This window comes from Pseudorca crassidens, chromosome 2, assembly GCF_039906515.1.
Source record: "Pseudorca crassidens isolate mPseCra1 chromosome 2, mPseCra1.hap1, whole genome shotgun sequence".
NCBI lineage: Eukaryota > Metazoa > Chordata > Mammalia > Artiodactyla > Delphinidae > Pseudorca > Pseudorca crassidens.
In genome coordinates, this window is record NC_090297.1 from 54682997 (window position 1) to 54710308 (window position 27312).

The 27312-nt window shown below is 41.0% G+C and overlaps 1 protein-coding gene across 2 annotated transcripts in view; it reads left to right on the top strand.

The window, feature by feature from the left end:
• The window catches only part of ROR1 (receptor tyrosine kinase like orphan receptor 1), a 410068-nt gene extending 384662 nt beyond the window's left edge, over positions 1–25406 (top strand). For both annotated transcript variants that reach the window (XM_067726407.1, XM_067726408.1), the window contains exons 8-9: positions 5662–5873; positions 20891–25406. In XM_067726407.1, the coding sequence (XP_067582508.1) occupies positions 5662–5873; positions 20891–22318 (1640 nt within the window). In that variant the 3' untranslated portion in view covers positions 22319–25406. The remainder of the gene's footprint in view (positions 1–5661; positions 5874–20890) is intronic.
• Positions 25407–27312: the final 1906 nt, after the last annotated feature.

Consider the following 27312-nt stretch of genomic DNA (forward strand, 5'->3'; position numbering starts at 1 on the left):
CAAATGTTAGCAAAGATGTGGAGAAATTAGAACCATTTTGCACTGTAGGTAGGAAGGCAAAATGTTGTAGCTACTATAGAAAACAGTACGGATATTTCTCAAAGAGTAAAAAATAGAATTGCCATATGATCCAGCAATCCCACTTCTGGGTATACAACTAAAAGAACTGAAAGCAGGATCTCAAAAAGATATTTGCACACCCACGTTCATTGCAGCATTATTCACAATAGCCGAGAGTAGGAAGCAAGTCACATGCCCACCAGTGGACGAATGGATTAAAAAAAATGTGGTGTACACATACAATGGAGCATTATTCAGCCTTAAAAAAGAAGGAAGTCTTGTCACATGTAACAACGTGGATGAACCTTGAGGAGATTATACTGAGTGAAACAAGCCAACAAAAAGACAAATACTATGATTCCACTTATATGAGGTATCTAAAGTAGTCAAATTCCTAGAAACAAAAAGTTGAATGGTGGTTGCCAGGGTCTTGGCGGAGGGGGAAATGGAGAGTTGCTGTTCAATGAGTATGGAGTTTCAGTTTTGCAAAATGAAAAAGTTCTGGAGAACTTCTGTACAACAGTGTGACTATACTTCACACTACTGAAATGTACACTTAAAAATGGTTAGGATGGTAAATTTTGTCACGTGTTTTTTACCATAATTAAAAATTTGTTTTTGATTAAAAAGAAAAGTTTAGCCCAACTCTTTCCTTTTTATAGAGGAGAAAACTGAGGCCCTGAGATTTAAAGAAACTTTTAGTGAACTCGTGTGGATTCTAGTTGCTAAGGTTTTTTCTCAAGTGCTCACAAATGAGTTACTGCCCCTAACTTAATGTGGTTAAAACATCTTCCAAAGAGAAAAATGTTAATCACTGTATATGGGCTATTCAGAGTCTTTTAAAGAATTCGTTTGAGAATACATAAGGCAATAGATCATCTACTTAGTATTTCCATTATCAAGTCAAGAGAGCGAATGGCTGGACCCAGCATGCCAACTGAAGGCCTAATTACCACCTTTTCTCCTTCGGCTTCCAGGTATACGCCTAAATATCACCAATGCAGGCCCCTATCTGCCACAGACCTGCTTATTTTGTAGTTTTCAGATAATAAATGGCTATTCCTGTTTGTTTTCTATGGTTTTAAAATTTTTTTCAGACAAGATCATAATTCAACTTGTTTAATTTCATTTGAATTCTAAGGTTCTATAAGACTCCTTCCCACCTTTGCCAGATTAAAGATCTGAGCGCTTTCGTGTTTTAACTCAAAGTAATATCCCAGATATGTTTCACTTCATAACAGTACCTCTTGAATGAGAAATTGTGTTTACCCTGCTTTAAGCCCCAGGAGAAGAAAGAAGTATTTTTTCTCCATTATATTTAATTACTAATCAAAGTATTGAATATCATTGTAAAAATAAAATAGGAATGTCAGATGTGAACTGTGATACCAAATTGTTGATTTTTAAAAGGAAATTAATCATGTGGTCTGGACTAAATTGTTGGTTTCAAAAATCCCAAGTATTTAACTTGATGTAACTAAATATGTGCATTTAACTTTTAAACAGTTATTCCAAAGTATTAAAAATCTTCCCCATTTTAATTTTCAGCCAATTTTCTTTGCAGTGCCTTGGAAGTGTCCATTACCCTTTAAAGTGAATAGTAAGAATAATGTCCATTGTTCTTATGTGATTCTTTTTAATAGTATAGTTCCCACTAGATATTAGTCCTTACTGAGAAGGAATCTTGGAATCTTAAGGAGAATGATGAAAAACAATTCCATATAGTATTTTAATTTTTATTAGCCATATAATTTTAAAAGCACAGAGGCATCGAAGACAGACTCGCATTCCAACCCTGACTCCACCACTTCCTAGCTTTGGCAAATTTATCCTTTCTCAGCCTCAGTTTCTCTGTTTGTGAAATCAAGATAACCCAAAGTGCTGGGTTAAAATGAAGAATAATAATGCTAGGCTATTAAAAAGGAGTTGGTCAAATGTTAGTTTTCTAATTTTCCATGAGTAAGGTTTAGTTGTTCTGTGGAATGTTTTGTTTTTTGGGGGTTTTTAATATTTTTTTAAATTAATTAATTACCTTATTTTTGGATGCATTGGGTCTTTGTTGCTGCGCGCAGGCTTTCTTTAGTTGCGGTGAGCAGGGGCTACTCTTCATTGCAGTGCGCGGGCTGCTCATTGCAGTGGCCTCTCGTTGCAGAGCACAGGCTCTAGGCACGTGGGCTTCAGTAGTTGTGGCACGTGGGCTCAGTAGTTGTGGCTTACGGGCTCTAGAGCTCAGGCTCAGTAGTTGTGACACACGGGCTTAGTTGCTCTGCAGCATGTGGGATCTTCCCGGACCAGGGCTCGAACCCGTGTCCCCTGCATTGGCAGGTGGATTCTTAACCACAGCACCACCAGGGAAACCCCTATGAAATGTTTTTATATGAAGTTTTTTGAGCCAGACACCGACTCCCCTTCTGGCCAAATGCAGAGAGCTGTGTGGGAAAGGAAGCGTGTCATCAGTAAGACTTACAATAGGCCTGAATTTGTTTTCTGTCACTTCCAACATGACCACGTAGTGTTCTGCTTGATTATTTCACTTGGCAAGAAGACATTGTGCTAGTTTTGCATATCCTCACTGCAATCAGAAGGAGCCAAGTTTGACGATGTTTAAAGGATTTAGCTTCTTGAAGTTTGTTCTCCTGCAGACCTACAGGGGGATTTGTCCCAGACCTCCCGTTTACAGTCAAAGGCGTTCTGTGAATAATCTGATACGGACTAAGTACAGAATAGACTCCTTTGTTTGCCAGACAGGTGAGAGCCCTACTTTCTCTTGTTGCTAAAAACGTCGGCCAGAAAAATGACTAGCATTACATTCGTACTAAATTAGCCTCGTTCCTTTTGTAATCTTACCCTCATAATGATTTCACTGAGAATCCAAGAATAACAAGAAGAGCTTACCCCCCTAGGGTCCTGAGAAATTTGAAAGTATTTTATAATGTTAACGCTAAGCATAACATCCAACAACTATGCAGCAGTTTTAGATTTTCCGAGGTTCTTTTGTGAACATCCTCTCTCACGTGAACTAAACAAGATGGGCAGAGCAGGTACCATTATCCTGCTTAAATAACTGAGGAGATGGAGGTCAGTGAGGTGACTCTTGCTTAAGGTTATTTAGAATTTCCTGCCCCAAACTTTTATTTCCTGAATCTTTTGCTACTCCGAGGGTGGGGGGTAAACATTGGGTGATTGAGTTGTAACAGGTACTAGAATAGATAGTTTCTATGTTACTTCACTTATGGTTTACAACAGTTCTATGAAATAATCCCATTTTACAGATGAGTTTGCTCAGAGTGGCCAAGTGCCTACTCAAGGTTACATAGATAATGTCAAAGGCAGTCTTCAGAGGTTTCTCACTCTAAAACGTAATCTTCCTTTATTCTGCTACATTGTCTATATAGATATAGCAATCTCTCTCTCTCTGTCTGTCCACCCACCCACAGACATGCAGACACAATTGTTACTAAAGCACCCGAGACCCAGCTCCTAATGACTAGAATGACTAGAGTAGCCTCCAGAGATGCCTGGGTTATATGTATACCTGCCACAGCGTACAAAGCGGGGAGTTCAAAAGCAGGGTACCTGGCAAAGCTTTTGTGTTATTCCCCACCTTTCAGACCTCCTTCATTCTTCCTACCTGTGTGAAACAAGAAAAATCCTACCATGAGAAAATAGGTGCAAAACAACAGCCACTCTCAAAGTACTGGCGGTCTAGTGTAGTAGCTGGAACAGGACCAACAGGAGAGGAATCCAAGCGTTGAATTACTAGCTGCAGGTCCTTGGGCAAGTAAATTAACCACTCTGCCCCTCAGCTTCCTCACCTGTAAAAATGGGGATGAGGATGGCGCCTACCTCATGGGGTTGCTTGTAAGGATAAAATGAATGAGTTTTGAAAAGTGCTTAGAATAATACTTAGCCCATATTAATAATAACAGCTAACATGATTTTCTGCTGGTAGAAAACACTCAACAAATATTAAAACGATCATTTTTATTATACTCAGTCAGCAGATTTTACCCTTCCCCAGCCCCTCTGAGGGTCAACCCACAAATCACAGTCCCAGCACCCAGGTTTTGGTGCCCCTTCCTAATTTCTCGTGTTGAGTCTGTTTCTGTGGGGAGTGTGATTAATTACTGCCATATCTCACTGAACAGGTTCCCGAAGAAGGTGTTGTGCGAGTAAAGACTATGTACAAGTATATTCTCACTTACCAAGCTTTGCTGGGTATGTGGCTTTTGACCTCCCCACTTTGTATGCTGTGTCAGGGAAGAGGGACTGTTGGGCTCTCTTCACCACTCTATCCATACTTCCCTTGTAGTATTTCCAATAGCATATTGTAATTACCTTTTCTCTGTTTTCCTTAGCAGATCACGAGGTCCTTAAGGGCAAAGGACATGTCTTAATTCATTTTATATTCCCAGTACCTAGTGGAGTGCTTGGCAGTAGTAGCTGTTTGTTTATTGACTGACTGAAACAAATGGGGGGATGAGGGAATGGATGCATGGTTAATTCTTTTAAGTAAATAATCATCTCTGAATTTTGTGTCAATCTGAATTTTCACACTTTGGATTTTCTTAAAGCTAGATAGCTGATGAGGTTACTGGTGATCAGGACATGTCATTATGCATCCCCTCTAATTACTGTCCCATAATGCTTGCATTGTTTTACCAGTCAAATAATTCATTCATTTTAGTCTATGCCCAGGATATTTAGTTTAATGGTCAGACTCAAGCCAAAAAAAAGAAAAGTATGTGTCCTTGTGTCCTTCTATACATGTTATATTCTTTTCCAAGCAATGGTAACAGTGGATGTATAAGATTTCAAAAATATACTTCAGAGGGTTAGCACTCATAATTATTGAGTTCATATGAAACCATTTAAGAAGAATTCTTGGGTTTCAAAAAAGTGTCAAGTTATACAGTGATGCTGTGCAAGAGGGAATTGTAGACACCATCCAAAACAGATACTTCACTTTTGTGGATGAAAAAAAGTGAGACACAAAGAGGTGAATGATTTGTTCAAAGTCATACAGCTCATCAGAGACTGAGCTGGCCCTGGCTTCATGTCCCCATATTCTCAGGCCAGTGGCTTTGTGGACCCTGGGCCAGAATTCTTTGGTGATATTGCTTCTGGAAGATGCAGGACTGGCCCTATATGTCCAAGCCAGCCAAGACAAGGGCATGATTTCTGGAACACCACGCAGTGTTTGATTTGGGCTGGCAGCCAATGGAGGAAGACCCCTGGGGTCCACATTAATGCTCTTAGATGTATACAGTCCATCCATGTGGCGTTTAACTTTTAAGGTGTTGGAGAAATGCAGGTCTGCTGCTGAAGAGAGGCAACATCAGAGGGGGGACCCACACACACGCGAAGTCTTCACAATGTCCCTCTGCAAGTTTTAAACGTTTGAACTTTAAACTTTTCAACTTTGATAAACTGCACTGAAGGTATGATGGAAACAAATTGTAATAAGCAAGGGTTCTTTTTTCTCACAGTAGATTTGTGTGTATAGAAGAATAGGAGGACATTTTAAGCTCTGCCATGTAATATTATTCCATGTTATTTGAACTGGTATAACTTTTGCTCTTTTCCATTTTCTACACCCAGATTCAAAGGATTCTAAGGAGAAGAATAAAATGGAAATCCTGTACATACTGGTGCCTAGTGTTGCCATCCCCCTGGCCATTGCTTTGCTCTTCTTCTTTATTTGTGTCTGTCGCAATAACCAGAAGTCATCGTCACCACCTGTCCAGAGGCAGCCAAAACACGTCAGAGGTCAAAACGTGGAGATGTCAATGTTGAATGCGTATAAACCCAAGGTAAAACTAGCAGTCCTGAGCTGCGCTTATTCTATAGACTTCAAGTTAAAGCAACATTTATAACCCACCCAAGCTTAGAAATCAAATGATATAGAATCAGAAATTTTATCAGTGCTAGAGTTCATTTTCAGCATAGCCATGCATTTCTAACTTTGTCCAAGGCAGCTTGAGTATACTTTCATCAGTGTGACCAATTCGGTGCTGGGCCCGTCCTAGCGCTACCTTACGTAGAGTTTGGGCTGGAAGGAATTCTTATGAGATCATCTCTTCCAGCCCCTGGGGACTCAGAATGTGGACTATTTTTCCACATTTTAAAGAAGGAAATTCCATTCTCTTCCAATCAAACTGAAAGAGATGAACAGAGAGAGAGAAATCAGACATTGTTTACTAACTTCACTTTCAAAAAATCCTTTTGTTTGCACAGCAGTGCGCAGGTATTAATACTACTGTACTGTACGCTTAAAATGGTCGATTTTATGTTATGTGTTTTTTACCACAATTTAAAAAATCCTTTTCATGCCTAACCTAAATCCCTTTCTCTTTGGTTTAAACATATTTTAAGAGAAGTGTTGCCCTTCCCACAATCTTTGAATGCTGTTTTATAATAGCCCACCTTAGCCTTCTCCTCTCTTTGCTAAATCAATCCACTTCCTTTTAGTTTGTCCTCAACATCTTTCAACATTTGGGTTGCTCGGGGTCCTGGCAAGGAACCCAGGGTCACTGGCCCTTTCCTTAAATGGAGCACACACCACATCTTGAGGCTGAAATACAACAGAGGCTTTCTCTCCGGAAAGCCAGCACCCCAATCCCAGGCCTCTCGGGAAAGAGATTTCATTTAAATAACTTAGGATTCTTGCATCCACAGAAGCCTGCCTTTTCATTGTGTTCCAACTCCATAGGAACATTCATTCAACAAATATTTATCTTCTCTGTGGGTTAGTGACCATATTATTCTTTTGACCCTCATAAAGAGGAGATGCATCACTTTTTATACAATTTTAGGAAAAGAAATTGCCTTCACACTCAAATCAATCCTTTTACCCAATAAAAAAAGTAGCATAATTGGGCCTGACACATAGTCCTCATTTGATTTTATTTTGCTTTGCTGTTGAATTTTTTTTTAATTTAAAAAGTCTTAAAATATTTTTCTATTGCAAAGTCATACTTGTTGGTAAGGTTTTGGGGTTTCTTAAATGCTAAAAGAACTCATTTTTTAAGTATTCTGTACCAAGCAAAACCACTGTTCTCTCCCTTTTTTAAAAAATTTATTTATTTTATTTATTTATTTTTGGCTGTGTTGGGTCTTCGTTGCTGTGCACGGGCTTTTTCTAATTGTGGCGAGCAGGGGCTACTCTTCATTGCGGTGCGCAGGCTTCTCATTGCGGTGGCTTCTCTTCTTGCGGAGCATGGGCTCTAGGCACACGGGCTTCAGTAGTTGTGGCTCACAGGCTCTAGAGTGCAGGCTCAGTAGTTGTGGCACGTGGGCTCAGTAGTTGTGATGCATGGGCTTCGTTGCTCCACGGTATATGGGAACTTCCTGGACCAGGGCTCTAACCCGTGTCCCCTGCATTGGCAGGTGGATTCTTAACCACTGAGTTCACTCGGTGGCTTGGGGAATGGGTGGCGGTGGAGGTTTAACTTGTGATATCCTAGCTGCTAGCTAGCCAACTTACATATATTACAGTGTGCTACATAATAGCATGGTTAATCCTTATAAGTGTAATAGGAGAAAATAGAAGGGTTAACATTATTGCACATTCATGTAGTCACACCTAGTTGACTGTTTACATATCCCATGACTTCAAACTTCTAGTGCAATAGTCTTTGTTCTGTGAGAATCTTTCCCTGTCATTTCTGTTACTAAGTTCTGAGAAGCCTTACAAATGCTGGAGCTCTGGGTGGGAGAGGGCCAGATCAGTTTGGTTCTAGTAGTCACTGTGCTGCAGCTACCATCCTGGGGAGGTGGGCTCCTCGTTGCTGTGGCAGGAATTATAGGAAGAATCATTTCCATTCGGAAAAATTACGCGTGTTGTAGGTCAGCCTCAATCTGCAATTCAATTCCATTCTAAGTGGAGGTTTATTTTGCAACACATGATATGTCCAACAGGCACGGTGTTTTGGATTTATGTTGTCTTTCAAATAAAGATCTCAGAGGGCTCCGTGGCACAAATAGAGAAAACTAATATATACTGAATGATACACATCATCAGGAACTATTCCAGGAGCTTTTGCATTCATTATCTCATTTAATCCTCACACCTATTATATAAGGTAGGTATTATTATCACTCTCATGCAACCAGGGTAACTGAGACTCCAAACCAGTTCAGTAACTTGCCTAAGGTCAAAGAGCTAGTAGTTGGAAGAGATAAAATGTGAATAGAGATTTTTCAGCTCTAGGGAGAGCCCTTGAACTTGCCCATGCCATGATAACTTTTTCACAGGACAAATCATGCTGGGAAGGGGGTATGGGGGCAGGCAAATAATTAAATATGACACTCCATTTGTCAGTCTGGGCTGAACACTAACCACAGGATTCACCTGGCTCTGACAGACCTCCTGAAGAGGCCTGGATAACAGTTGTAAGCTTGAGTTACATAGCCCCGGTCCTGCCAGGGACATGTGAAATTTGGCCAGAGCAACAATAGTCCTCCATCCTCCATGGTCATGGAGACAAATGTAAAATATACGGGGATAACTTTTTCCTAAGACTTGGTGAAGCAAAACGTTGTTTTCATCATTTCTGGACCGTTTCCGAAATGTGCCTTGCGAAATCTCCCAGTGTCAAGATTTCTCCAACACAGGGCTTAGAGTTTAGCCTTAAACAGCTCACAAGCAATTCTGAATCAGACTAGAAGTAGGAATGGCTCAAGAATATGTGACTGGGTTGAGGAGGGGAAAGGAAACAACAAAAACAAATGCTAACTTTTTTTTCTTACTCTCCTAAGAAGTTTGGCTCCAATCAAATTTGACTTATTCAGCTGTTTGTTTTGGTTCTTACTGAGTGCCTTTCCTGGAAAAAGCACAAAGAACTTTGTAGACCTTAAAGAAAATTCCCAAATGTAAACAGTCAATCTCTAAAACTGCTTTGAGAGGTCACTGACACATAAATATTACCCGTACCTATAAAATCTAAAAGGAAGGGACACACATAAGAAAGAAAGAGAAAAAAACAAAACAAAAAAAGTCTTGGGAAAAAAACACCCTACCAGAGTAAAATCAAAAGGATATTTGGAGGTTGGGATGAAAAAGGAATGAAGGGTAGAAGCTGGTCTGCCCTGGCCTCATTCTTATTTATCCAAATGAATGTGCCCTTCAAGGTTTAAACTATCTCTGTCCATCTCTCTCCACTTGCTGAGCTGATTTTACCCACCGTCCCCACCCCCTGCTGCCCCACCAACCTCAAGTGTTTGTATTAAGAAGAGGCTCCTCTGGGAGATTAGAAATCCATACCCTTCAGAGGCGACAATAGGCAGCTGCAGACAGACTGGCTGACGGGATCTGGCTTGAGTCCCCAGAGAGGTGAACGGTACAGTTGGAAGTTAAAACTTTTGAGGAGGCATGAGTCTCCTTCTGATCTGTGGGGAAAGGAAGCCAGTGGACCAGACAGGCATCTTACGTCTGAGCCTTGAACAGTCAGGAAATGGAGATGCTCCCCTGGCTCCACCTCTAACTGCCCTGTGACCCCGAGTAGCCACTTAGCCCCTCTGTGTCTCAATTTTCTCGGCTGTTCAGAGAAAGAGGTCGACTGTGTTCATGCAAAGGACGGTTTGTTTATTTTTCTTTTATTTTGCTCAGCAAAAGATTTCAAGCCATTCAGTTGGATTAGTTAATCTCCTATCTTTTCCATCTTTAAAATCTTCTGACAGTACTCTGGTGATGCAGGAACTACGTAGGGTTTTTCTATCTTGCATTACAAATTTTACAATCTGAGTAAGGGTTTTTTTTTTTTAAGTACTGTGGAAAATGAACCTTCTCCAAGAAGCCTGGAAACTCTAACTTGCCATCTCTCCGATTCTTTCCCTCTGCCTCCCGCCCCGCCCCCCGCCCCAAGCTGTCACATCGGAAACACTGAGCAGTCTCGCTGAGGGAGGGAAGCTGTGGAGCTTGCCTCCTGGGGACTTAGAAGGGCAGCAGAGCCTCTCCGTCAAGCACAGGACCAGTTCTGTCCTTCCCTATGTGACGCACCTATGTGGGATTTAGACCCAAAGAGGTTAAGGGTGGAGGAATTTGAGAATGAGGGTCAGGAAACCTAAATAAGCCTTTGGGTCAAACTCCTGCAGCTCCTGGCTGATGTAAGGAAGATTGGGGGGAAAGCAAAATTGGCCTATAGCTTTCTGAAACTGGTGGCTGTATTTTATTTCTCAACTAACCCTCATCTCTTGCCCGCTTCTCTGTTTCTCCACTTCCAGGCTATTCCTCTCACCTTTTCCTTTCCAGCCAAGGTATTCAGCCATTGCTGAATGTACTGACAATTATGTTCCCTGGGCCTGTCCCTTTTGCTAGCAACATGCTTCCATCTAAAAATCCCTGCTGTGGTCAAGCCACCCCTTTGAAATCCCTGTTCTTATCCACTGTCACTACACTTAGTGCTAAAACGTCCTCAATAACGTTTCCACTCACTCCTTAAAGCCATTGTCTCCAAGGCTTCTGAGCTATCATTCTATTCACATGGCCTCTGGGGAATCACCAGTGATGTAATTTAATCCGATGGCCTTTCCCAAGTCTTCATCCTCTTTAATTTCTCTGGAGCATTCGATATTCTTAACCACCATGTTGAAACACTTTCTCTTGGCTCTCCTACTATCTCCTCCCCTTTTCTTCACTAGCTCTTCTTCTTTTTAACTCCCCAAACGGGAGCCTCCTCTGATGTTTGTCAGTTCTCTTTCCTCTTTCTCTCTCTCATGCTGATTTCATCCTCTGGCATTGCTTTAGCTCCCACTTGACAAAATGATTCCCCAATCTGGAAGGACCAAATCTCAAGTTATAAAATTCTTCCTCCCAGTATATAGGAGTCCACAGTCTCTGGGCCTAAGTTACCTTTCCAGCCACATTTGTTCTTAGTTTATTTCTAAGAGGTAGTATAATATACTTCAAAGATCAAGGATTTAGAGGCAGAGAGATATGATTACAAATCTTGCCTCCATTGTTTACTGGCCATGAGATCTTTGTTTTCTCATTTATAAAACAAGGATACAAATAGTACTTAAAAGAGATTTTTAAATGTATTTTTATCGCAGTATAATTCACACATATTACATTAGTTTCGGGTGTATAACATAATGATTCAATATTTTTATATAGTGCAAAATGATCTGCCAACATACATCATTACAAAATTTTTTTTCTTGTGACGAGAAGGTTTAAGATTTATTCTCTTAACAACTTTCAAATATACAATCAGTATTACGAACTATATTGGCCATGCTGCACATCCCCATAACTTACTTATTTTATAACTGGAAGTTCGTACCTTTTGACTCCTTTACCTGTTTTGCCTACCCCTTCCCTCCCCACTCTCTACCACTAGCAGCCACCAATCTATTCTAAACGAGCCGTTTCTGACACTTCAAGATAGTGTGCCTGGCACCTCACAGGTCCTCAACAGCTAGAAGTTACTATTATGTTTTTGTTACAGTGATGATATGAACAATCACAAACCTTTTAAATCAACCACCAAATGCTGTGTACCAGATACTGTGGGCTGGGGAGGAAGCTATAGGATTCAGCAACCCACAGCATTAACTGGGGTGAGGGCAAGGCAATTAGAGCAGAGATTATAGAGGTAGCTCTTTAGATAGCTCTGGTATTCCTGTGCCCATCCAGTGAGCATAAATCCTCTGCCCCACACCCTGTTCACACCCTGGATAAAATCCCTCAGGGCAGAGAGGGTCTGATAGTGAAGACTGGGGGACTGTCCAGTACAGAGATCAGCTTACAGCTATGTCTTTAGAAGTTTTACTTCTAGGGAGAATGAGTATTATGAATGGATATTATGAATAAGCTGAAGTACTGCACACGCGTTATCTCAATACAGTCTTTACAGTAACCCTCTGAAGTTGGTACTAATTTGAGCCTGATTTTGGGCGGTCAGAAAACTGGAGCTTGAGATTAAGAGTCTGCCCAAAGTCACACAGTTAGTGAGTGGGAGAGCCAAAACTCAAAGCCAGGTCTCTCCAGGTCCAGAGCCCAAATGTTCCCTATTTCAGCAGTCCCCAACCTTTTTGGCGCCAGGGACCGGTTTCGTGGAAGACAATTTTTCCACAAACGGGGAGCGGGGGGATGGTTCAGACGTTCCTGTGAGCGATGGGAAGTGGCAGATGAAGCTTCGCTTGCTCGCGGACCAGTACCCGTCCGCAGCCCAGTGGTTGGGGACCCCTGCCCTGTTTCACTCTACTGCCTTAATTTTCAGGCTGACTGAAACACACAAGCCCAAGTTATGAGCACATGGTAGCTCACGCTGACATTAAAATTACTGTTTCCAGGCAGAATAGAACTTCTCCTGTTGACATTATAAAGTAACTCCACCACAGAATCAATCCTGGTCACCACCAAACATTCAAACTAACTATCAGAAAGTTAACATTATAGAGAAAAGGACTGTTTCTGAAGTTAAATCACTTCCAGAGAAGTGCAGCTGAACTCTGAACAAATATGGCGAACTATTGGTTGGAACTCCCTCTAGAATTTGATTGCATAAACCAGAAGGCACTTAGTTCAGCTGTAGTCTTTGAAAATGTCCATAATCTCCCAAAATCAAATGGTTGTGGCCTTTAAGCTTTTAGAATGTAATCATTTCCATTTATGAGTGGAGTCAGTTGTTTCACAATTCTAACACTGTTTACCTAAGAACCAGTAAAATGCACAGGAAAGGAAAATAGGCCTTAGAGTCAAGCAGATTCCTGTCAACAGCCAAGGCCAGATACTAAAAACATCTCAATTTCACGTACTCTCCAGGGCTCTTGTGCCCAACTCAGGTACAGCCTGCTGTTGAATGGTTTTGTTCACTTACTCCAGTCAACTAATGGGAGCAACAAAGGATCAGCCAGAGTAAGGTCTAGGTCATCAGAGGCCAGAGAGTAATTACACCTTGACATTCCACTTTTATACCAGTGGGCCTCATGCTTTTAAAATTGTGGAGCCTTCTGATGGTCAAATGAAAACTACCTCTTCTTCCCAGAAAAGTGCTTCATCTTTGGAGCCAGACACAGCTGGAGCTGAATCTTGACATCACTACCTAATAGTTGTGCTTCCATAGGCAAGCTACTTAACCATTGAAGGCCTTAATTTCTTGATCCATAAAGTGGGGAAATCATAGTATGAATCTCACGGATTTGGGATGAGGGTTAAATGAGTTGATGCATTGAACATTGAGAGACCCCACAAGGGAGTGTAGTGTAGTCATGAGGAAGACAGACCCTGGAGTCTGAATTTACAACCTTCTAGTTGTGGGATCACTTAACCACTGTTCCTCACGTTCTCTGTCTGTAAAATGGGGATAATAGTCACAGTGACCAATTTCATAGCGTTATTGTGAGGATGAAAAGAATTAATATGTATAAAGCACTTATAGCCTAACACATAAACAGCCCCCCCTCCCCAAATCGTAGCCATTATTATGATCTCAGTGTCTGGTACGTGGCAAGTATTCAATACATGGTAGTTATTACTAAGCTCAAATTACAAACATCTAGGATAGGAGTTGTGTCCTCTCTCCTCATGGTTCTTAAATGGTCTCTCATATACTATTCTGTGTGTATACTCTTTGGTACATAGTATATATAGTATCAATTGACTGACTGAGGTAACCAGCTACGAAAATATATCCCACACAGTTGGCTGCACATGAAAATATAATAAACTGATGACATGGCCCAAGCTACAACGTGATTTCTATTTCAAAACCTTGAATCTCTCTGACAGTAGCCATGCAGAATATAACCCAGTGAAATACCAGTCGACGGCTCTTACATTTCTCTCTAGCTGGCATTTCCAAAGCATCTTCCGGAGCACAGTGTATAGTCTCTGTCTCGTGTAAGTCAGAATCATTCAATCAGGTTCTGCAGACACACTGTGGTCATTCATCATGCCGGGAGCAGGGACCAGACACTCAGTAACTGTCTGATCCAGAAAGTTGTATTCTTTTCTCTTTTTTTTTTTTTTGAAAGTCATATTCATTTATTCCAGTGGTTCTCTCATTTATTCCAGTCCCAGAGCATCCTTATCACCTGGCAAGTTGTCAGAACTGCAGAATCTGACTTACAGAATTAGAAACTCTAGGAGTGAGGCCTAGCAGTCTGTGTTTTAACAGGCCCTCTGGGGGATTCCAGTGCCTGCTCTGGTGTAGACTCTGCTGATCAACTTGAGATGCAGAGAGTAAGTCCACAAGGAATACAGTTCTCAGAGAAAACTGTGCTTTCAAAGAGAAACAGACCTGGTCATGTCCTCCTATTACCCAAACTTACCCCCTAACTTCAGTAGGGCCTGCTTCATTATTCTTCTAATAGGGTGAGGACAAATGTCACTGTGTGGGACCCACTCTTCTCCTACAGATACTTGTATACAGCTAGAATCGGCAAATGTGTATAGCAAAAGAGATTTGTAAAAGGGCAGCAGCCTTGGGACATGAGGAATGGGAAAGGAACTGGTATAGGGGCTGCAAGGACTATAGGAGGAGGTTTGGGTCCATTGTAGGAACATGAACTTCAGTCCTTTACCAGCACCTGCTGCTGGAGCCAACTTCCTGTCCCAGAGCACTGCCCTGAGCTCTGGTTCCCTCCACCCTCATGTGGCTCTGCTTTTCATCTGTGTGTCTACTTCAAATTGGACTCAAAAGTAGAGCCATCAGTCATGCCCTGTTCAGGTTAGAGGTGAAAAGTCACAGAGCGGGATGCGTGCTGCACGCCAATGTTGATGGCCATCACAGAATACTCATCTCATTTCCTGTGGTAGTCACTTAGGAAAAGTGAGCAGGAAATGGCAGCTTAGTCGCAAGCAGTGTCCTCCAGAGGAGTCATTTCAAGTGTATTATCACCTAAGGTGTAACTTCCCAGAGGTGGAAAGACATAAAGTCACTGAGTCTGTCCGCCTTATCCATCTGCCATCTACATAATTACAATTTTTAAAAACTACCCATGGTTCATTGCTTTCATACCTAAAGTTAATGGATCTAAAAGGGGTACATGTCCCCACTTAGTATTCATCACTCAGGTGAGAGAAGCCACCAACATCCGCCTGGCCTCTCTAGCAGCTGTTTAGACAGGACTGCAATACTCACAGCGACTCACATCTAAGGACTCACATCTAAAATATTCTCCCTTCATTTTCCTCCAGTGAAGAGCTCATTTAAACCTGAACACAGTTGTTCTTCAAAAACTTCCAGGGGAAGAAGCACAATTGGATTTTAGAATAATGTATCAACTTCTACATCAACTTTGCTTTTTCTCCCCCCCGAAAAAATTATATAATTTTTTAAACCGCACTGAGGCAGATGTGTGTTTACTTTGAGAAGTAAAAATGTTAACATTTAAACTGAAAGCCTGTTTCAGTTTTAAGGTACTTAATTGCCTTACAGCATATAATAAACGGAGCCCATCTTGTCATTCAACTAATGGAGGGAGTGATAAAGAGATAGGAGCCCAGGACCCTATTCATTCCAGTTTTCCTTTGTACTTGGTTTACTTTGGCATCGTGCCTCATGTGTATTTTACACTTCTTTACATTTTGTACATCCCTGTATGACAAATACTTGTCAAACAAAAACTAAACAGATTTATAACCCCTTAACTTGAAATGAGCCAAAATTGAACTGCCAAAACTTTATGACTTCATTTTCTTTCATAGTTTTCCACTACATTGGTTCAAGCAGACAAACCCCACTTGAGGTCAAGCAGAGGTCATTTCACTTTCATTACCAAAATATAATTTACAATATGCCAGACCTAAACAAGTTTAGCCTAAAGGGTCTGTATAATGTAAACCATCTGTTCCTCAACAATACAGCTAATTTCCTGCCGTCACCATACAGTCTACTGACTGCTTCTTTAAGGGTTTTTATGATTTTTTAACTAGGTCAGGATTTATGTAAAATTTGAAAATGAGTCTATAGTTAAGACTCATTTGTACCAAATAACTTGAGCATTTAAAAACTGCAAATCACTGTGTAAATTGTTCCCCTGAAACCAAGCTCCGAGCAGTTTTTTCCTGGGTATTTCTACGCTGGCTGATGCACAGGTGTTCCGAGGAAAGGTTTTGTGAAATTGGTCATTTTGGTTACTTTCCGTGCTTTTTTTCCAAAGCAAATCCCCAAATTTGGTTCTGACTAGCTCTGATGAACTATTCCTTCCTTCTGTCGGCTGGAGATGATTTGGGACTCTATGCCGTCTGGCCCACCAGGTATTAGTGAGCTATGACAAGACACACTTTGGGTCAAAACATACTTTTTCATGTGTCTGAACAGAGAGAAAGAAGAACAATTATCATTCCACAGAGTGACCACACACTGAAGGCTGACCTCACAGCCCTGCAAGGTGTCAGGCCCCAGGCTGAGCCTCCAGAGACATGCTGTGTCCAACTGGGGTTGCCAACCAGCCAGCTTCTCTGGTTTCAAACAGAAGGCCTTGTACACACAAGGGCAGCAATATTGGCTCTCCTAAAAATTCTTGATACTTTTCTAAGCCTCTTTCTCCATCTGTAAAATGGCAAGAGTAAGAGTTCTTCTTCCAAAGGTGAATACCAGAGAACTAATTTTCTTACCTCAGTGTATGGGAATGCAGCCGGCTCTCTTAGCCGTGAAGCCCCAGGGGCCATGTGTCAGGCCAGCGCCAAGGTCCCGTCCACCTCCTCTTCTCTTCCAGTCCCCACCAGTTTGGCCTGCTTGCTTCCTTTCCCATCTGCCACCATCCACTCTTCCACGTGGGTCTTTGCTCCCTCCACCTCCATCTGCATTTTCCAGAATCCTCAGAGGAGCAGACCACAGTCCACTCAAATTCTTACCCGCCCTCGGGTTCCCAAACAGAGTCTCTGTCATTTCCAAAGAATTTTTTTAAAAACCAGCAACTACAGGAGAACAGAGAAAGATTAACAAGAAGAAATTTAAACATTCGTTTTTTAAACATAGAATTATAGATGACTATCTAGAGCTATTTAAGGCTGTAAATGGATCTAAATCATTTGCATTGACTCCACTTTCTGGATTACTTCCCTAAGAAGGATAATAAAATTGATTTAAAGAGCACTTATTAGGTGGAAATTACTTTCATACATTGTTGCATTTAATCCCTACTGTAATTATGGAAGCTAGATATTATATTATTTTATAGATATGGAAATAGAGGTTCAGAAAAGTTAGGAAACTCACCCAAGGTCAGCCACGTAATATATAGGACTTATCCCACGGGGTTGTTATAGTAAATGAGTTAATATTTGTCAAGTGCTCAGAACAGTGTCTGGCGCATAGTAAGTGCTATATAAATATTAACTATTAATAATAGAAAGCGGCAGGTCCAAGGTGCAAATTCAGATTTGTATGAGTCCAAAGGTTACATGGTTTGAATTACCCCACACTGCCTACGGGTTAAGCTTCAGCAGGGGAAGGGGGAAGAGTCCTAACGCCTCATTAGATCAGTCTAATATTCCTTGGGTTTAGTTCCTCATTCCCACTTTCCCTCGAAAGTAGTTTATTACTCAGTCCCATACCCTTCTCTTTCACCAAAAGCATGAGAGATCCTGTTTAAATCAAAAAGTAAGGACTTCCCTGGTGGCGCAGTGGTTGAGAGTCCGCCTGCTGATGCAGGGGACACGGGTTCGTGCCCCGGTCTGGGAAGATCCCACATGCCGCAGAGCGGCTGGGCCCGTGAGCCATGGCCACTGGGCCTGTGCGTCTGGAGCCTGCGCTCCGCAACGGAAGAGGCCACAACAGTGAGAGGCCCACGTACCACAAAAAAATTAAAAAATAATAATAAATAAATTTTTTTAAAAAGTAAGTAATACCTACCATGCCATTCAAGGGACTTTCACATAAATTGGATTCATTTACATCATTAGGTAAAGTTCTGATGGAAATCCCTGTCGTAATGTCATGTGGGAAAAATTCACTTTGGATTACTCTGGCCACGAAAGCACAATCAATCTGAGGGCTGCAAGAGTTACAAAGTAGGCTTGGTTACTCTTCCCATCACCTACATTCTGTTCTCCCAAAGGAACTCGTAGCAACCACAGAATCCTGACCCTAGAAGCAAAAGGAAAAACAGTGAAGGAATTGTGATTGCAGAATAAATTTCCTGGATTCAGTCAGATAGAAAGATGGGTCATATGTTTTTAAATTATTCATTTTTTTGAATTGATAATATATTCACCTGGTTCATAAATTCAAAAGTATAAAAAAGCAGTGCTTCCCTGGTGGCGCAGTGGTTGAGAGTCCGCCTGCCGATGCAGGGGACACTGGTTCGTGCCCCTGGTCGGGGAAGATCCCACATGCCGCAGAGCGGCTGGGCCCGTGAGCCATGACCGCTGAGCCTGCGCGTCCGGAGCCTGTGCTCCGCAACGGGAGAGGCCACAACGGCGAGAGGCCCGCGTGCCGCAAAAACAAAAACAAAAAAGTATAAAAAAGCATAAAGTGAAAAATCTCCCACCTCTGCCCCCCTCCCCCCAGTTCCCACCTCCATATCCTCCCAATAACCACTGCTGTTTCTTGAGTATCCTTTCAGAGTTTCTTTATGCCTATGGGCAGAAATATGAATATATTCATTCTTTTTCTCCTCCTCTTTCACACAAAAGCAGCATACAGCATTAACTGTTCTTTTGCTTTTTATTTTTAACTTAGTAGTAGGATTTTGGATATCAGTACATAGAAAGTGTCCTCATTTGTTCTTACAACTGTATAATATTCTTACAAATGTATAATATTGTTTTTACTAGCTCCATCACAATTAATTTAATCAGTTTCCACTAAGTAGACATTTAGGTTATTTCTAATCTGTTACAAACAATACTGTAATTAATAGGACTGTATTAATAAGCTTCAATTGCCTAAATGTTTAAAGCAAGAAGTTGCCATTACTTTCAGCAGAAGTAACTTTACTGTAAGACATTTATAAATACAAACCCCATAAAATCTGCTTTAACAAATTAGTGAGACCTATAGATGATAAGAAATATTATTTGCATGGAGGAATTAATGTTTCAAAATTCTCAGTTCTATTTTGTCCTCTTAAGTGGGTATTTTGCTACAAGTTTATTTACACTTATAATTAGGTTAATGGGCATTTTGCCTTGCAAAAATTAGCCTAGAGCAGAGCTAATCATCATGAATTCTAGATTAGTAGAGTTTGGGTTAGAGAAAATTTTTAGTTAATTTTCTAAACTGTTGATTTAAACTGTGTACAGAGAGCTCTGAATTCCATATGTATTTGCAAAATTATCAGCTTCAATTGGGATACTCACAGCAGTACTTTTTTTAAAAAAAATAAGGATTTAAAGTGCATTTAAAGGGATTATTTAAAAAATCAGTTTAGGTACAAATGCATTGCTTTTATGACTTTTTCCCTAACAAATTAGATTAAATGTCAGGATAGATCAGAGGTGAATTTCAAAAATAGTAAAAACACATGACATAATAGATGTTTACTGTCAAGATCAAATGTCACAATTTAATATTTATTTTCATTGTGAGCTAGATGCTTTCTCCTGTCTGTTTTCAGGTCAATCAGTAAATAACCCACTTGCAAAGCCATAGAGATAATCGGTTGGTTCGAAAGGCAATAGCTCCCTTCAAAAAACTGAAATCTGGGGGACTTCCTGGAGGTCCAGTGGTTAAGACTTCGTGCTCCCAATGCAGGGGGCATGGGTTCAATCCCTGGTCGGGGAACTAAGATACCGCATGCCACACGGTGCAGCCAAAAAAAAAAAAAAAAAAAAACTTGAAATATGATTGAGAGGACAAAGTATATTCGTAAAAAGAGCAGCAATAGCAAGGTAATAATAGCTAAAAGTTCAATAGCCCTTACCATGTGCCAGACATCATGCTGAACACTTGACAAATGTTAACTTACTAAAAGTTCACAAGAACCCTACGAGATAAGTACGATTATCATCCCATTTTATAGATGAGGGAATTGAAGCACAGAGTGGTTAAATATTGTACCCAGGGTCACACGGCCGGTAAGTGGAGAGGGCAGGATTCCAATTTGAACTGTGGCTGTGGAGGTCAGCGTGTAGCCAGTCACCTCACTGCATGCCACTGCACATAGTGGCATTCAGACGGTAAAGCCAGAGGGATTCCACAGGAGGCAAAGAACAGAGTGGTCAGAGAGAGTTTCAGAACAAGGATTCGATAGGTAGAGAGAAGCACATTCCAAACCTCCCCACCTCTACTATGAGCACCTCAGAACAGCCTTTTGTTTTGGTTTCTCTGGCTTTTAGCTCAATATATACCTTAGAAATAGGAGAGCGTTGGAAGAACAAAGGTATTAGGCAAGAACATGCATGCCATTTGCATGTGGACAATGAGGAGACCTATTCGGCCTAAGTGATGCCATCATGTGGAGGCGTAGCAAGGGTAAGACCAGGTCACAAATACTCTTAGGTCCCAGGCTAAGGATTAAGGCTGTATCCTCAGCAGCAGTGCTTCTCACACTCTAACATTCACCAGAATCACCTGGGGTCTTGTTAAATGCACATCGTGATTCAGTAGGTCCGAGGTGGGTCCAAGAGTCTGCATTTGTAGTGAGCTTCAATGTTGCTCTTCCCAAGACCACTCTTTGAGTAGCAAGATTCTAGGTAACGGCAGGAAACCATTGTTGGAGCAGGGGGTGTGCATGGAGGGATAGGGGAGTGGTGGACAAAACTCTGCCTATGCCTAAGTTGTAGCCAACAATTCTAAAGACTTCTAGATGTACAATGTTGTGATTAATTTGATGTACAGAAGCTTTCTCAATATGCCTCACCCCTCCTTTCAGATGCCAGGATGTCTTGCCTTAGAAAATGTTTTAAACCACACTTTGCCTTTCTTTCCTACAGAGCAAGGCTAAAGAGCTGCCTCTTTCTGCTGTACGTTTTATGGAAGAATTGGGTGAATGTGCCTTTGGAAAGATCTATAAGGGCCATCTCTATCTCCCAGGCATGGACCATGCTCAGTTAGTTGCTATAAAGACCTTGAAAGACTATAACAACCCCCAGCAATGGACAGAATTTCAACAAGAAGCCTCCCTGATGGCCGAACTACACCACCCCAATATTGTCTGCCTTCTAGGGGCTGTCACTCAGGAACAACCTGTGTGTATGCTTTTTGAGTATATGAATCAGGGGGATCTCCACGAGTTCCTCATCATGCGGTCCCCACATTCAGACGTTGGCTGTAGCAGTGATGAAGATGGGACTGTAAAATCCAGCCTGGATCATGGAGATTTTCTACACATTGCAATTCAGATCGCAGCCGGCATGGAATACCTGTCTAGTCACTTCTTTGTCCATAAGGACCTTGCAGCTCGCAATATTTTAATCGGAGAGCAACTTCACGTAAAGATTTCAGACCTTGGGCTTTCCAGAGAAATATACTCCGCTGATTACTACAGGGTGCAGAGTAAGTCTTTGCTGCCTATTCGCTGGATGCCCCCTGAAGCCATCATGTATGGTAAATTCTCTTCTGATTCAGATATCTGGTCTTTTGGGGTTGTCTTGTGGGAGATATTCAGTTTTGGACTCCAGCCATATTATGGATTTAGTAACCAGGAAGTGATCGAGATGGTGAGAAAACGACAGCTGTTACCATGCTCCGAAGACTGCCCCCCAAGAATGTACAGCCTCATGACAGAGTGTTGGAATGAGATTCCTTCCAGGAGACCAAGATTTAAAGATATTCACGTCCGGCTTCGGTCCTGGGAGGGACTCTCAAGTCATACCAGCTCTACTACTCCTTCCGGCGGAAATGCCACCACGCAGACAACCTCCCTTAGTGCCAGCCCAGTGAGTAATCTCAGTAACCCCAGATATCCCAATTACATGTTCCCGAGCCAGGGTATTACACCACAGGGCCAGATTGCTGGTTTCATCAGCCCGCCAATACCTCAGAACCAGCGATTCATCCCCATCAATGGATACCCAATACCTCCTGGATATGCAGCGTTTCCAGCTGCCCACTATCAGCCAGCAGGTCCTCCCAGAGTGATTCAGCACTGCCCACCTCCCAAGAGTCGGTCCCCGAGCAGTGCCAGTGGGTCGACTAGTACTGGTCATGTGACCAGCCTACCTTCATCAGGATCAAACCAGGAAGCAAATATTCCCTTACTACCACACATGTCGATTCCGAATCATCCCGGTGGAATGGGTATCACCGTTTTTGGCAACAAGTCTCAAAAACCCTACAAAATAGACTCAAAGCAACCATCTTTGCTAGGAGACTCCAACATTCATGGACACACCGAATCTATGATTTCTGCAGAACTGTAAAATGCACAACTTTTGTAAATGTGGTACACAGGAAAAACTAGAAAGTCGTAGAAAAGATTTATATTCAAATGTTTTTATTAAAGTAAGGTTCTCATTTAGCAGACATTGCAACAAGTATCTTCTGTGAAGTTTAACTGTGTCTTACCAACCAGGGCAAACACCAGCCAGAAAAAAAACATTGTGGGATTAACACTCCATCAGGGTGTAGGCCATGCCACTGGGATTGGTACATCTGGTTTCAAGTACTGAAAACTGCAAACCAGTGAAGAGGAAACGAACCTTATGACTAAGTATCAAACCAAAAAGGAAAGTCAAACGGTGCTTTGTGTATTCACCTTTGGCTGCCATGACTGTTCTCTCCCCAAAATGTATATACCATAGCTTTTGTCTACCTGCTGTCTTTTCTTCAGGACAGATGTTCAGGAATTATGTTGATTCAATTTAGACTCTATGCATGTTTGTATGGAAGTGATGTTCAGAATCAGTGAGGAAACTTTAGGCCAGATTTAAAATCCCAGATGGAAACGAGCCGTAAGTGTAAGTTTCCCTGAAGCCTTCTGCACAGTGGGGCTTCTTTGGGAACGTGAAAAGTGTGCCTCTTTGTGAGTCTCCTCTGTTGATCATGAAGGCTTTTTCCACAGTGTGTTTACACAAGCCCTTGAAATAACATAGGGCATCAGATCATAAGGCTAGATGTGGATGCTGAAATTGACCGCCGGTTGATAGTTCACTGTGTTGCATTAGAAATGAGGCACAAAAGGCAGCACAGTCAGGAAAATGGCCCCTTGGCCTCGATCGGCATCCATGGGAAAGGAACAAGGGTTCCCATGGGGACAGCCTCACAGGAGCTTCCCTGGACCAATAACATTGAAGAATAGAGGTGTGGCTACAGACCAGCCCATCCATGCTTGCATCCTCCTGCTTATGCGCTGTCTAAGGTATGGGGGTGCACATGATCAGTGGACTCTGGGGAAGGAGGAAACCCTCTGACACCAGTATCTAGTTAATTTAAAGTTTCTCTCACTTTTTTTTTTTTTTCTGATCTGGAAATGTTCACAGATTTTATTCTAGCACCAAGAGTTATGACAATGTATTCATAGTGTTAGTTGGAATCCAAAGACTATGAATTCTATTTGCAAAATGTTACAGTATTTTTAAAAACACAAGTACTGAGTTCTCACTTCAAAGATAACCATGAACTGAAATTTTTAAGCTGGTAACTAGAAGCAACGTGATCATTTTTGCCTTAGTTAGAGGAAGGAAGGTATCAAATGTGTACCTCATGCCTTACCTGCTAGCCATCTTCTGCCAAGTTTAGAATTCTTATGGGTTTCAAGTTCTATATAGAAAGGAATGTTATGATTGATTTTTCTCCTGTTAAAAGAATAACTCATTTATTCTAAGAGCAATGTCTCAAAGTCTCATTTTTTTATTTTACAGCTGAAGAGACTTATAAAGAGACTTACAGGATATAAAGTAATTCCTGGAAATGATATTTGATGAGGAGGATGTAAGAGACTTAGAAGCACGTTGACATTTCAATTTTGTAAAACAAAAAATTCAATTAGGATGAGAAATCAAAGAAATATGTTTACCAAAATGTGTTGCAATTTTTCCCAAACACTGAATCTTCAGACAACAAATGTGGACTTATAGGTACTGTGAACACAAGGAATTGGCTATATTCAGATTTATTCAGAAATAAATTAAGACATATTTTTATGGCATAAATAAGCTGATTCAGAAGTTACATTTCTTAACTTTAGGTAGAGGAGAATATTTGTATCCTTTTGTTGCTATGCAACTGTTTAATGATGAAGATTCAAACCACAGTTTTGTATATCATACGACAATCAATTGTTTTCCAAGAATATTTATTATTTTAAGTAAACACAATTTCAGTGAACCTGAGTTTTTCTAGGAGTCCCTTAAAGGGAAAGTAGCATTCCATGAGCCAGTAAGATATCTACTCTGGAAAAACATTACTATGGGTAAAAAATAAATTCAAATTAGTTTTTTATAAAGAACTATAACATTTATTTTAAACATTTTATAATTACTGAAGTCATTAAGGTGAGCAAACTAAATTTCAAAACCACTTGTAATAATGTATTTTATAATAGCACTGTGATACTACATAACACAGTCCCTTTTGTATTAAAATAGTATTTTTTTCACAGACTGAAAAATATCTTTTGCTTTGTGGACAATGTTTTGTAAGATGACTTTATTTTCAGATCTTTTCTCTTTTTTGCACAAAACTATGTTTATGGTTTGTATCACAGAAGTGAAATATATCTCTGCATTTTTATATCTGGTCTGTTTCCTTGTTTCCTTTGTTTGTTTTTAACTCGGTATAGATTTTCTTCAAATATATAATGGCAGTATTCAGATGTCTCGCCCTATCATATCTTTCCTTATTTTCACTGCATGCATTTAATCACTGTATTACTTAATGTTTGATTTGTTATTATGGGCATTTCAAATAGACAAGCATGGAATTGTAATGACAAGAAGCTTATTTTATATTGAGGATATATGCATTTGTATTTCACACACCAGAGATGATATTAAACACTGATTATTTTATGCTGCTGTTTATTAAAAATGTTTACCATAAAATATTATTTCCTGAATATTGCTATCATGGAGGTATTTGGGAACTTTAATATTATCTCTCCTAATGTTTGACATTTCATAGAAAGAGGAATCATAATTCGTATTTACTGCTATTTCATTGAAATGATTATTTTTAAGTAAGCTTTTAAAATAGACTTGGACATTCTTTTGTTAGTGGCCATAGGTGGAAGGCAGAATCCCAGTGACTTTATGACCATATATCACCCACCTATATATGGCAAGGTTCTAATTTTTAAAATCAAAATAATATATTGAATAATTACTTAACAATCAAATGTAATGTGAAAATTGGTTTTTAAAGTTGCATCTTTTTCTGCCTTGATGTTTCCATGTGAACTTAGACATCAAAAATCATCTTAGAATTCTGAAGAAGAAAAAGCTGTGTACATCTTATGTTCAACTTAGACTCCAACCATATTGATAAAATAAAAGAAATGTGGCCATTTAATTGTCACAGCTTATCTTTATGACCTTATTTGCCCAAAAGAAAGAGCTCCCCATCTGGCGATTAATACACACTGTCAAGGAAAATGAGTATCATTATGAAAGTTCAAAGAACTTGTCCATTTCTGCTATTTAATACAGAAGGGGATACAATAAAACCTTCAGGGCCTTATCCATCTGTTTTAGGTACAGCTCTTGTCACCGCCTCAGCGATCAAACTCAATAAAGCAATCACTTCACATGGCAGTGAGATCGGTGTCAGGCTGGGTTTCTCCCTCTCACTTGAATTCCTCAATCTGCCCTTCACTCCCATTTCCTTCTTATGTCTCCAGGCTCTTCCCCTCCCACCATCCCAAACCCAACTCTGTGATTGGGGCCTTACCCTTAATTCCTTAATCACCAACATCTGCAGGCTCACAGCACCACCTCGGATAATACCTCCTACACACCACTCAATACTGATTAAAGACGGGCTCTATCTACACACCTTCAAAGACGGTTGCCTATCTCAGGGGATCTCAAAGTGTGGTCCTCAGACCAGCAGATTTGGAACTTGTTAGACATGCAGATTCTCAGGCCTCACTTCAAAGTACTGAATCAAAAATTCTGGGGTGGGATCCAGCAATAAGTGAGAATTACAGGCCAGCCTAAAGGCCTGGGAGTGGAAGGTGGGAGGATGGTCATTTACATCCTTAGCAATGTCTATATAAACATTTAAGAACATTTCAGCCACTTTAGTCCCCTTAAAGGTAGTCAGGTTTTACTTCATCAAAAATTCAACACTAAAAACTTTTGCATTAACCATTTGGCAATTGGTTATATTTTCTGTAGTTGTTCACTTGGATAGAAGAGTAACAGCACCTAGATTTGCCAAGAATATACTCCTTGTCTAGTTCACTCAAGACCACATTCTTGGGAGGTGACCAAAAGCTTTTTCTTTCATATGGACAAGCACAAAAGAGTTGGTCTCTTAGTATACCTTTTTTTTTTTTTTTTTTTTTTTTATTTATTTTATTTATTTTTTTTTTTAGTATACCTTTTTTTTTTTGACTCCTTGCATTGCTGATTAACACAACTAAAGGAACTCTCCTCTGCTTTGCAACTTGAGGTCAAGGATAGGCTAGTCCTTCTTGGGAGGGGGGAAGGCCCAGCTCCCAGTAAACAGCAAGCAGAAGCAGCTGCAGAGGCTGCCCGCCTCCCCTGAGCTTCCTGTGACAACCTGACCCAGTTGGCTGCATGCAGTCACCTGTGGCTGGTCCCACTGTGTTCCTTTGCCAGCTGCAGGCTGTCAGTCCCCACTGGCTGGCCTTGAGTACTCCTCTGCTCCGCTGTGCTCCCCTCTGTCTCTGGAGGGCGGAAAGCTCCGGGGGAGGTACGAGAGGTGGAGCTCAGACTCTTCATTTATAGAGCATTTTTTTCAACCAAGAGTTCAAACGCTAAGGAGGAAACGCTATATTAGAGGAGCAGAAGGAACGAGGGAGCACACACATAAGAGGAAAAGTTTTGCTGCTACAAGATGCCTGCACCTGAAGTTTGTTACCATAAATGCCAAGAGTGTTAGGAAGCTGTTAACTCAGAGGAAGGAGAGCCTTACAAACCATCAAAGCACCCAAGGTCAGCGTAATCCTCTGGGAAATTAGGCTGGGAACGCTTCAAAACAGAGCCGTACAGGGAGAAGGTCTGCTTACCTATTTATGACTACTTGAATCCTAGGCACCTATGAATTGGTTATTCACACGAGGACTATGACGTTTGCTGACCAGGCCCGACATGACACTGATCCTCACCCAAGTGACCAGGTTAGTAGCTGTTCTTATCCCAAAATGGTTAAATTAGGAGAACGACTCCTAAGATCAGATAGGGCATTACTGTACTTACATGTACTTACACTTGTTAAAAGGTCAATATCT